We start from the raw sequence: 13,385 nt of genomic DNA, 5'->3' as shown, positions 1-13,385 counted from the left end.
ATATTGGTACTCGAACCACACTGCCAGCCCAGGGTAAATGCATATACAGATGCACCGCCTAACTCTGTCTGATCTTATCGTTGTAATCTAAGGTAAATGTATATATACTAATATTGCATGTTATTTGAGATGCTCGGAGAACCTTATTCTCAACAGATTCTCTGTTTTACAATATTCTGTCATGAGTGGTCATATACTTGTAAATAAAATTATGTCACATAGAAAAATATCGACAACACACGTGACACTAATACTGTGTTCCATGTAACTTCAGATCCAACTGTAATGCGGACACGTGATGTGTGGCCTTCATAAACACAGTAATTAAAGCCCCAATGGGAAGATGAGTCGAGCAAACGAGCCTATAAAGCTATGTAAACTAGGTTTCTGATGTGCGTTAATGGTCTCGTTAAATATATCCCCTTTTCCCGTCAAAGTCAGCAGTTGACCTCTGACTTACTAACGCCTGATGGCTAAGTAGAACAATTAATTAATTATATTCCCGTTTTATTTTACACTATATATACCTTGAACGTTTTATAGAAGAAAGCAAGTTATTGTACAATGTGATTTTATACAAAGCCGTGTAAAAAAAAAATGTAATGTACAGTGTCCGATATTTGCAGTTATTTCTAATTTGTTGTTGAATTTTAAGGTATAAAATTGTGTTACATAACACTTCATACCGTAAATAAACTATTCACTAAGGCCTAAATATTACATTTTGTACTTTAATTCGCAATTCCTATTAATACCGATATTGATACGTCCACTTGTACATGCACCCCCCCCCCTCTCCGCCTCTCTCTTTCTCTCGTCTCTCTATCCCAACATTAAAGTTTTAAGAATAGTTTCATGACAGAAATGACCATTGACTGTAAATAGATTAAATCAATAAAAATCCAAGAACATATTTTTACATGATTGACCATAATGTTTTAATTTATCTTCGATCGTTGACGCCTATCTATCGTTGACCACTCGCAAACGGTCGCGAACTTTGGCGCTCTGACAACTGCCGCTGAGCGTCCAGAACCCACAATTATCCAGTGCACAGCCTCCAGAGAAAATGAACACGCCTTTATTACATACACACGTGTAATAACTCATCTGTGAATGTGTCTCTGGGAACACACTCGATATGTAAGTTTACGTCGGAAATTAACAAACTGAAATACGAGAGACAGCTGGTGGGGATTTTCACGGATTATTTCTTTCGCTGAGGAGACGAACCCTTTTGATTTAGAATCCAAGATCCCATCATGGAAAATAATGACCACAGCGTGCATTGTTTAATGAATAGCGCTTAGACTTGCACTTTCCAAGGAAACTGTTCAACAGAACTTTATTCTCCGAGAGCTAATCGCTCCGATAACCATTGGGGAAGATGTGTAATTTATTGCTTTGATAGATCAGAAAAGCCTCTAAATCTGGTCGCGATCGCTGGAATGCTAATAGAAAATATTTTTCACCAGTGATGCTGCGTATGTATCCCTTTCATACGTGAGATGGGACGTTTCAAGCTCGGGTGAAATCTTAGTTTCGGTAACATGGAGCACTGTTTTTCCGTGAAGTTACCAAGGAGATAATGAAAGCAATATAATTAATATTTCTATCGCGAAATTTGCATGAGATCGGTGAAAAGAATGCGTTTTGTACACTGCTGATAATTTTGGCGTAATCCTCACTCTCAGAGAATTTGCGCAACAGGATGCTGTAGTTTTTTGTGCTTGTTAGTGTGAACATGAAGGGTGATTTGAAATTATTCAAAGCTTTCTAGATTTGTTTTTTGCTTTTAAAACTTTTCATTGACTGCTTTTCCGATGGATATATGCCCCTATGATAACGTGGAATTTCCAGTCCAGCGACAGGGTGGGATCGATACATGGGAGGGCGTGTCCGGGTACACGGGCCCCCAGTCCAAACCCTACAACCAGACCGTGATGAGGGACAAAGTAACGTCCTCCCTCGCCCCAGTGTTTGAGAATGACGATGGATCCACCGATGAGAATTCGGAAATCCCCAAAGTAGAGGACCAAAGACAAAGATTGATTGTGACACCAGCTATTGACCCTGTGCCAATTAATAAAAAGGTGAGAGCTAGGCATGATATATGTAAATAATTTTTTAAAAATTATAATACACTAGAGTTAAATATTTTTAAATCGACAAATGAAAAGTCTATTGCACCCAGACCATATATAAACTATGTAAACTAAATGCAATAGTTATCTCTCTGAAAAAAGAAAAAAAGAATATATTTATAGACGATTATATATATATATATATATATATATATATATATGTGTGTGTGTGTGTGTGTGTGTGTGTGTGTGTGTGTGTGTGTTTAAAAAGTTAAAGTTATATATAAAGATATACCGTCATCTTTTGAATTCTGTCTCGATCTTTTTTAATATAATAGCACATGTATTCTTTTTCTCTTTTAATTCTCGCGTCGAATTTAAACTTGCAGCGAATTTCATTGTTTTTTAACATAAGATATACAACTTTCTAGAAAGTGATGCATATTACTCATCTTTGCAAGTCAAAAGTTTTCAGTCCGCTCCAAACAGATGTTGAAAGACTGTTCTGCATACCAAGTTTACACATATATATGATACAGAGGAAACATTATTCTGTGGTAATAAATTAATGACTGTTTACTGGTGTGTCAGAAACCCAAGATCATATAACAAGTATGTTATCAGTTTTCATCAAAATGTGTCTACTGAAAAACACTAAAGCATCTTACGAAATATGCATGAAAATAATTAGAGCTGAACGTGTTTTATAAAATTTACTGATATGAATAAGACGATTTTACAACCAGAAAACTAATGAATTATGCATAGGGAAAGAGTTCACTGTGCTCTATCAACTTGATATATACATGTACGTGCATATTTATGAAAGAGAGAGAGAGAGAGAGAATTGGGCGAATTTCCTCTTCTCCATCCGAAGGGACGTATTGAGGGTTCATCTTATCTGACCGAGGAAAATAAATATACTTAAATGAGCTCAATAATTACACGTTTATCTCGGACTTTTTTCATTAATTGACGTTGCCGTTAAGTGATTTAGCATTATTGTAATACACGTGTAGTTGTCCCACATAACAGGAGTCCATACGAATTTCTAATCACACTCCCCTCGTGCTTAGGAACAGACGGCAGATTGGGCGCCGCGCCAGCATGTCTTTGGAGATCATTATGAACTTATAGAAGAGAGAGCAAATGTTGTTACAGACAATAGAAGGAAGATATGAGTGAGATAGAACATGTAGCCAAAACAATGCGTGGGAAGATTTGTTTTTCGGTGCTAAATGATGCTCAGTTGGCACCAAAAGACACCGAATCAATAAAACAATACCGAACTTGTCAAAAATCAGAAATGCCGGTAGCAGTTGCCTCTCGGGATCACTCAATGTGCTGATGTGTAAAGATATCTACTTCTGATTCCGAGATTGGGGGGTGCCGCAGATAAAACGACGGGTTTGGAGTTCGATTTTAAGCTCATTAAACAAGTCTTTGGTCTTTGTGATGGCACCCAATCCTATTTAAAAATTTGAAGATAAGTATGTGTATTGAAACAATTTCCCAAAAAGAATATATATATATATATATATATATATATATATATATATATATAAAACACTAAAATACATATGTAGCCTATTCTTTAATAATTGACACTAATCTGTATGTTCCCATGCGAGAAGTTCTAATTAAATTAAAAAAAATAATGGAAAATAATTATGTGATAAAATATAAAATAAAAAACACTGAACAATTAATTGCACAATCCATAGTGAATGGTATGAAATGTATTGCAGCACGATTAAAACATCTTGACATTAAATATTCTGGCAAAGAAACAAAGCGTTATGTACCATGTCTACAAACAAAAGTGCCTCCAAGCAGCTGTCGCTTACAAATATTGCTGAATAAAAGCTAAAGGTGGGTGTGAACTGTTCCAGCTTTCCTCGACTTAGGGGCTTATAGACTGCCGGGAACACGTGCAGGATTTGAGGATCCGTCTTATAATTGCATCACTTGTTTTAATACTGAAAAATGCCGCATTCCGTAAGAAAATAAATCTGCTTTTGCATTATATGTTTATCTGATGTTGTTTCAGGAAACGGTGGTGGGTTTCAAGAAAGGAGTGTATGTAGTCAACGAGTCCAACCAGATGAACAACCACAAATCCATCATGTCAACCACGCCTAAACCGTCATCATCACCCTCAGTCAGTCCAAAGGTCAAGGACGCCAAGACCGTAATCATTGAACAACCAAGGTCCATAGCATCGGCCTTCACCCGAGTCGACTTTAACCCGAGGTCACAACAGATTTTGGAAACAGCATACACTCGCCACAAACATTTCTACAAGTTAAATGAGGCGATTCTGGACCAGGCTAACGACATGAAGGAGACTGTTTGGGATACAAAGGGGAGGCCGGGGGAGATGTTAACATACGAACAGTTAATTCAAGGTATAACCTTTAGGGGTGTGTGTTAACCTTTAGGGGCGTGTGTTAACCTTTAACCTATAGGGGTGTGTGCTAACCTTTAGGGGGTGTCAATGAAAGAGCCATATCTCACGATCGACTGTTTGGTGTACAGTTACTTCAACAAACTCTACAGTCCTCAGGACCTGTAAAGAGTCCATCTTACCAAGAACTAATAACTACTAATATAGGCTTACTTCATAAATGCCAAATCATATGATGGTGAAATATGGCTCAGTGGAAAGAATCGTGGTTCTTACTGGTAAAACGTCTCTAGAAAATCTGACCAGGACTGCCAACAAGATCTCAGAAGCGTCTGTTATCTGCTAAGTTTTGCATTGTCCAGTTCTGTTGAACGAACAGCCCAGTTAATCGTCGGATATTAAATTATTTTTGGATCAAATGATTTTGGACACTTTTATTTCTATATTGCATTACTATTTACCACTCGCTTTAGCTGTGTACATATTCTATTTCGTAGTGCTACCTAGCTCGGCTTCGCTGCTAGGATTCGAATGTAGCCCAGCGTGCTGTGTTCAAGATCGTAGCCGCTACACAAGGGCGAGGTAGTGCTACAAGTAGGATGTATAGCGTAATCGCTTCGTGTGTAAATTTTAATGCTACATTCTACATTCACTATATATTCAAAACGATGACCATAGTACACTTACTATTTCACTTTGCCTTTAGGCAAATTAGATACCCCAATGGTCAGTATTTTGAAATTTATTTTATAATACGTATTAATGTAATAACTTAAACAAGGGAGACGACATTTGATAATGTGGTAACTTAAACAAGGGAGACGACATTTGATAATGTGGTAACTTAAACAAGGGAGACGACATTTGATAATGTGATAACTTAAACAAGGGAGACGACATTTGATAATGTGGTAACTTGCTAAAAAGATATTACTCGCTCGATCCTCGCCGCTCCACCTGACTCTGTCTGCAGCGACTCGAGGCGCCGTCTCCATGATCAGATCTTAAGGTCTTTAAGGACGGTTCGCCTTCAGGTCTCCTTTTGCCGACCTCACCCAACTCGGATGTGATGTTTCTGTGTCAGGAGATCTGCCATCGGGCTGTTAATCGTCATAATTCCAGATGCATGGCCTGCTTCATTTCCTTTAAGTTAAATAACAGTTAAAGTATAGTTCCTTGTACTATAGTCATTTTAGTAAGAGGTGTCGCCGTGTGGGTTTCACAGGGTTGGCCCCACGCCCAATCCTCCTTTCTCATGCGGGCTTGGGACCGCAATGAGGGAGTTACGTTTGGTGTAATGTAATAGATTATCACAAGAAATGAATTAAGTGAGACGACACTGTATGTAATATAATAACTTAGTGTAAGGGATGACATTGTAACAACTTATTGTAAGAGATGAAATTGTATGTAATATGTTATTATATATAATGTCATCTCCATTACAATAAGTTATTATATTACATACAATGTCATCTCCCTTACAATAAGTTATTATATTACATACAATGGCATCTCCATTACAATAAGTTATTATATTACATACAATGTCATCTCCATTACAATAAGTTATTATATTACATACAGTGTAATCTCCCTTACAATAAGTTATTATATTACATACAGTGTAATCTCCCTTACAATAAGTTATTATATTACATACAATGTCATCTCCCTTACAATAAGTTATTATATTACATACAATGTCATCTCCCTTACAATAAGTTATTATATTACATACAATGTCATCTCCCTTACAATAAGTTATTATATTACATACAATGTCATCTCCCTTACAATAAGTTATTATATTACATACAATGTCATCTCCATTACAATAAGTTATTATATTACATACAATGTCATCTCCATTACAATAAGTTATTATATTACATACAATGTCATCTCCCTTACAATAAGTTATTATATTACATACAATGTCATCTCCCTTACAATAAGTTATTATATTACATACAATGTCATCTCCATTACAATAAGTTATTATATTACATACAATGTCATCTCCCTTACAATAAGTTATTATATTACATACAATGTCATCTCCCTTACAATAAGTTATTATATTACATACAATGTCATCTTCCTTACAATAAGTTATTATATATAATGTCATCTCCCTAACAATAAGTTATTATATATAATGTCATCTCCATTACAATAAGTTATTATATATAATGTCATCTCCATTACAATAAGTTATTATATTACATACAATGTCATCTCCATTACAATAAGTTATTATATTACATACAGTGTCATCTCCCTTACAATAAGTTATTATATTACATACAATGGCATCTCCCTTACAATAAGTTATTATATTACATACAATGTCATCTCCCTTACAATAAGTTATTTTATTGTAAGGGAGATGACATTATATATAATAACTTATTGTAAGGGAGATGACATTATATATAATAACTTATTGTAAGGGAGATGACATTGTATGTAATATAATAACTTATTGTAAGGGAGAATACATTGTATGTAATATAATAACTTATTGTAATGGAGATGACATTGTATGTAATATAATGACTTATTGTAATGGAGATGACATTGTATGTAATATAATAACTTATTGTATGGGAGATATTATATATGATTATATACCGTGATTGTATTACCATGAGATCGTCCCGGAGACGAAAAATGACTAACACATACAAATGACAAAAAACTTTTATCGACAGATGTATGGCTGGTACTCTGACTAAGTCTTTCGAATAACGAACCAGCTGTTGTTAATGTACAATTTTTATTACGAGGATAAACTCGACAATCACGGGATCAGTTGGATGAGTGAATGTGTAACATGTTGTTTACATGAACACAAGGCGTAATTTTGCATCTTTATAGGTTTTTACGAACTCTGAAATTGAATTATGAACGTACATATATAAAAAGCACGTGGCAGATGCTTCCTGTGCTTAACTCCCTCAGCAAAAACATATATGCACTTATAGGACATCGTGTTTTCATTAAGATAGAAAATGCATACTTCCAATTCACATTGTCCAGCTTAGCTATAAAAGGTGCTATAAGGAAGATTTACAAATTTTGAAAGAGGCTATCTTCTTCGCTACCCCCCCCCCCCCCCCCCCCCGAATAAATAAAAAGTAAAATGAAATAATAGAATTAAGATACTACATGTAGTTCTAATTGTAACGGGGGTCGTTACGGATGTTCCCCCAAACGTCTCCCATTTTAAAAAGTGGTGTTATTGTGCTTCTGCACAACCAATCATCTTACATACAAAGTTTTTGTAGTATATACCTATGATGTCAATATAATTCTATTTTTTTTTTATCCATAAGAAATTTTTCCTGTTATCTGAATATCAGCCAATGAAAATTGAACACACGTTGCTTGGAGGGTAAATATCGCTTTTCTCATAAAATACACCGTATTTCTGCAAACATTATATTGCATAGAGTGTTGTAGACATGTCTTGATCAATCAAATTTGTCACCGAAGCCTACACAGTAAGGGAAAATCCTCCTTTTCAATCGAAAATAATCCGCCATCTTTATCAAACTTCGAGAATCTTTGCCATTTGACCCTAATTTGTTAAGTACCATGTGAACGCTTAGCAAGTATACTTTTACACACGGGTGCAATTTTTGCATATATGCAAAATTTGCACCCCGTGAGTAAATCAGAGCATGTGAACGGGTAGCTGCAGAACTGTAGCTCTCTGAAAAAATATTTTGATCTCTGTTATGTCAAAATATTTTTTCAGAGAGCTACAGTTCTGCAGCTAGTGAACGGGGCTTAAGTAGTGTATTTGCCACATCAATTTCGAAACATGTCATGGAAATATCAAAATGTTATAGATCAATACCTGATGAAAGAAGTTAAAAATTACAATGCACGCGCATTCTCGCGCACGTAAATTTGACTAGGCGTCTATGATGCACACCATTCATCAGTCATTCACAAATGTAAACCTACAGCAAAAATATTTTATTTTAGCCTTTAATTAGAAAGTTATGACCATTTCAGTACCAATAAACGAAAGAAAGAAATGCACGTGCATACACACACATAAGTTTAATTACTCTCAATACTACTACATGTATTAAAAGGTGAGGAGGAGGAGGGGGGGATCAGCCAAATATCTTATTTTGCATGTAAAAGTGACGGAAAATAAACGTTGCCAAAACATGTTGAGGAGGTCAGTCTCTCCCTCCCCCACCACACCCCCCCCCCCCCCCCCCCCCCCCCGGTACAGTCAATACTCAGTAACTCATTTTGTACAATCAATTTCAGCAAAGATTAATGAATGAGTGAACAGTTTACAACTCAATACATCCACTTTTTTATGCTCAAATGAATGCGAATGACCGTCTATCGGGTATACTATAAAAATCTGTACATGTCCTTCAGGTATGCTGGAGGAGGGAGAAATGCTGGTACTGGGAGGGTCGTGGCTGTATTTCAACAACATCGATTTCCTGGACGTGGAAGGTAAAAATTCCGTTAAGCCGTCCATTGGAAAAGGGCGGCTCTGTTTGACCAACCAGCGTCTGCTCATTCTGTCGGCGGAAAACGTTCTGGGTAAGGGAATGCTACTCGCATATAAATCGATTTCACGGGCACCAATAACACACTATATAATTGTCCATATTACTTGTACATACATCGTTTGTATAATACTAATACACACATCTGTAGACTAATTCGTTTGTATAGTACTTGTATACACATATGTAGACTAATTCGTGTGTATAGTACTTATATACACATCTGTAGACTAATTCGTTTGTATAGTATTTATACAATGTATACACATCTGTAGACTAATTCGTTTATATGATACTTATATACACATCTGTAGACTAATTCGTTTGTATGATACTTATATACACATCTGTAGACTAATTCGTTTGTATAGTACTTGTATACACATCTGTATACTAATTCGTGTGTATAGTACTTATGCACACATCTGTAGACTAATTCGTTTGTATGATACTTATATACACATCTGTAGACTAATTCGTTTGTATAGTACTTGTATACACATCTGTATACTAATTCGTGTGTATAGTACTTATACACACATCTGTAGACTAATTCGTTTGTATGATACTTATATACACATCTGTAGACTAATTCGTGTGTATAGTACTTATACACACATCTGTATACTAATTCGTGTGTATAGTACTTATACACACATCTGTAGACTAATTCGTTTGTATGATACTTATATACACATCTGTAGACTAATTCGTGTGTATAGTACTTATACACACATCTGTATACTAATTCGTTTGTATAGTATATTTAGATGTACTAATGCCACATGTTATCGGATCCTTGGATCCAATCCAATGTATTTTCTTTTTTTCCATGTTACTTGTTCATCTAACTGAAAATACTTGGTATCTTCGACATGTTCGAGACACCACAATTAATCTGATCTGAACCACAATTAATCTGATCTGAACCACAATTAATCTGAACCACAATTAATCTGATCCACAATTAATCTGAACCACAATTAATCTGATCTGAACCACAATTAATCTGATCTGATCCACAATTAATCTGAACCACAATTAATCTGATCTGAACCACAATTAATCTGATCTGAAACACAATTAAACTGATCTGAACCACAATTAATCTGAACCACAATTAATCTGATCTGAACCACAATTGATCTGAACCACAATTAATCTGATCCACAATTAATCTGATCCACAATTAATCTGAACCACAATTAATCTGATCTGAACCACAATTAATCTGATCTGATCCACAATTAATCTGAACCACAATTAATCTGATCTGAACCACTATTAATCTGATCCACAATTAATCTGAACCACAATTAATCTGATCTGAACCACAATTAATCTGATCTGAAACACAATTAATCTGAACCACAATTAATCTGATCTGAACTACAATTAATCTGAACCACAATTAATCTGATCTGAACCACAATTAATCTGAACCACACTTAATCATTAATCTGAACCACAATTAATGATTAATCTGAACCACAATTAATCTGAACCACAATTAATCTGATCTGAACCACAATTAATCTGAACCACAATTAATCTGAACCACAATTAATCTGATCTGATCCACAATTAATCTGATCTGAACCACAATTAATCTGATCCACAATTAATCTGAACCACAATTAATCTGATCTGAACCACAATTAATCTGAACCACACTTAATCATTAATCTGAACCACAATTAATCATTAATCTGAACCACAATTAATCTGATCTGAACCACAATTAATCTGATCTGATGCACAAATAATCTGATCTGAACCACAATTAATCTGATCTGATCCACAATTAATCTGATCTGAACCACAATTAATCTGATCTGATCCACAATTAATCTGAACCACAATTAATCTGAACCACAGGCAATTGAAACTCAAACGATATAATGGCCTGTGATTTGAACATTGATTTATCGTGACTGATTCACTAGATGGACATCCAAATACTGCAGCATGTACGAGAAACATGGATTGTGAAATCATATATGATAGCTATCGAGATCGCTGTAATTTTGTTAGTAGTCACATTTTAGAAAAAAAGATAGACATTTATCGTAGGTGAAAAAAAATCCTGAACACTCCAGCATGTTGTTTTCAGACGCTGATTTATCGGAATACGGTGATCCTACACGTGCGGAAGGAGGCTACAAGATCCAGGTTTCTAAATGTAACAGTGTCTTTATCCAGAACCTTCCGCTGACCTGTGTCCAGGATGTAGAGTTGTCGGCAAGTGTCGGAACTGCCGAGGAGAGCCGAGTGTCCATTAGGAATCCCGTCTGTGATGGACTGTGCGCATGTTTTGGGGTAAGTTACTGTGTGTGTGTTTTTTTTAATCTGTCTTAGAAGGGGGAGCTCTAGATAAAATGATGTTAGAATACACAATGACAAGTAGGCTAATGCTATTGACAGAAAACCAATTAATATATTTTTTTTATTTCGATACATTTGTGAAGTCTTCGTGACATATGTCAAAAACACCTTTCAACGACTTGTATAGTAACGTACATGAATTTAATGTTTGTGTTTGTTTTTGCAGATTGGTAGATGTGGCATCACATGGAAAAAGACAAATCCGTTCCCAGTTCTTATAAACAGACGTGTCCTGAGCCTAGGTGTTAAGATGCCTCCATGGCTGACTAAGACTTTGATTGTAGTACACTTGAATTCAGAGATGCCACTAAATATGGCAAGAGACTTTGTTGCAAAACTTCATCACCACGCTCCCTTGTATAATGAGCGATCACAGGGCTATACCAGTGTGTGATAATGCATTTTATATTATCTAAACGTCTATTAAACAGGTGATTTTTGTGCATCCGATTCTTTATTTTACACAGAAATCCATGTAGGTACTTGACGCGCCTGCATGCTTCCCGATTCCTTTAATGGCATGGTTCACGCAATCCGAGCGTTTTCCAATGTTGAAGAAAATATGTGTTCGTTTCTGTAACGTGCCCCGATACCACCGTGTATCACCGACACCGGCTATTGCTACCAGTCGAGGATGTTTGAAGTAATAACACACCAAGATGGGAATTACTTCTTTTATACCACTTTTTATACATTTGCTGATGCTACCACTTGTTGGAATGTTTCGGCGATGTACAGACTTACTGTCAATGACTTAAAACTTACACGAAATGGCGTGGATTTGGTTTTATATCTTAAAATCAAGCGCCTGGTACCTGTAAAACAGAGGGGTCGTCCTCTGTTTGCGACTCATGTACCACTTTAATGAATTTATTTCACTGTTTCCCTGAATGAATCGTCAGAATATGATATAATGTGTACATTGAAAGCAGTTTTAGCCCATAAACGTCGGATTTATGAAAGAAATTAGCAATATTAATTCAGGTTCAGTGTACAGCGAATTGTTACTCGCTGTACGGCGTATTGTGAAAAACAACTTTTTCACTGTACAGCAACTTGCTAATCCAACAATTGCAGAAACATACAACGTTAGGGTTGAAGCAGCAATATGTTGTCCCTCGCACGCACCTCGATTTAATGCGCTAAGCTTTGTAAGAGAGGAATTAATATGCACTTGTTTTCCAATATCATCATGTTCTTCTTTTGAAAGAAAAATAGTTTAAACCAATGTACTAAGCTCTATTTTTCATTCGACTATGCAGTTTTTGGTTACATGTTCGAATAAATTTCACCTCTCTTTGAATTGTTGTTAAATGAAGTAATGTCATCGGTATCGGATTTAGAGCCCCCTTCCCCCTTTTGTGAGAAAACCTGTATAGAGAATAACCACAATAGTATAATATTTGACATAAAGCAAACAAAGATAAAACTAAAATCAAATAGTTGTTGTTATTTATTGATATTATGTATAAAGGAAAGCTAGAATAACTCATAAAAATAACATAAAAAACTCCTCAGAACTCTGGGTCCCCCAGCCTATTCTCCCTTTTAACAACTTCTGGATCCGTCGATGGTCATTGAACAGAATTAAGCTAACGGTTAGAAAGCCGAAATTTAAACAAGTTCCTTCAATCTGCCTGGATGACGAAGCTGTTATAAATTATCACGGTTTTCTTTGTTGCTTATCACCACGCATACATTTCGCAAATTCTATGGTCGTTATAACGATCTAGTTTGTCAATACAACCTATCTGTCTGACGTGTTTCATACCGATTGTTAGGTCGTTCTTGGCACAGTGATTTTGACTACGGATAATTCCGTTTACCTGATCAAGATATAGGGCTCACGGCGGGTGTGACCAGTCGACAGGGGATGCTTACTCTAGTCTGGTCCCCCTTCCCACAATTCCGTTCGCGCACTCTCTCGCGAACGGAATTGTGGGAAGAGGGACCAGACTA

At 35.9% G+C, this 13,385-nt stretch overlaps 1 protein-coding gene across 1 annotated transcript; it reads left to right on the top strand.

The window, feature by feature from the left end:
- The first annotated feature begins 1,015 nt into the window (after nucleotides 1-1,015).
- On the top strand, nucleotides 1,016-11,869 carry LOC125649813 (uncharacterized). The gene is made up of 5 exons (XM_048877615.2): nucleotides 1,016-2,093; nucleotides 4,135-4,492; nucleotides 8,905-9,075; nucleotides 11,155-11,360; nucleotides 11,593-11,869. The coding sequence occupies exons 1-5, from the start codon at nucleotides 1,824-1,826 to the stop codon at nucleotides 11,818-11,820; spliced, it is 1,233 nt and encodes a 410-aa protein (XP_048733572.2). The 5' UTR covers nucleotides 1,016-1,823; the 3' UTR covers nucleotides 11,821-11,869.
- The last annotated feature ends 1,516 nt before the right edge of the window (nucleotides 11,870-13,385 follow it).

The sequence above is a fragment of the Ostrea edulis genome, chromosome 5 (assembly GCF_947568905.1).
Source record: "Ostrea edulis chromosome 5, xbOstEdul1.1, whole genome shotgun sequence".
NCBI classification, from domain to species: Eukaryota; Metazoa; Mollusca; class Bivalvia; order Ostreida; family Ostreidae; genus Ostrea; species Ostrea edulis.
This window is presented reverse-complemented; position numbering and strand designations above follow the sequence as displayed.

What these genes read in the sequence shown, in the direction of transcription:
- LOC125649813 (XM_048877615.2), top strand. Translation starts at nt 1,824, where the DNA reads ATGGATATATGCCCCTATGATAACGTGGAATTTCCAGTCCAGCGACAG. An exon ending in ATACGAACAGTTAATTCAAG is followed by an intron (nt 4,493 to 8,904) that starts GTATAACCTTTA and finishes CATGTCCTTCAG; the next exon opens with GTATGCTGGAGGAGGGAGAA. An exon ending in GTCGGCGGAAAACGTTCTGG is followed by an intron (nt 9,076 to 11,154) that starts GTAAGGGAATGC and finishes TGTTGTTTTCAG; the next exon opens with ACGCTGATTTATCGGAATAC.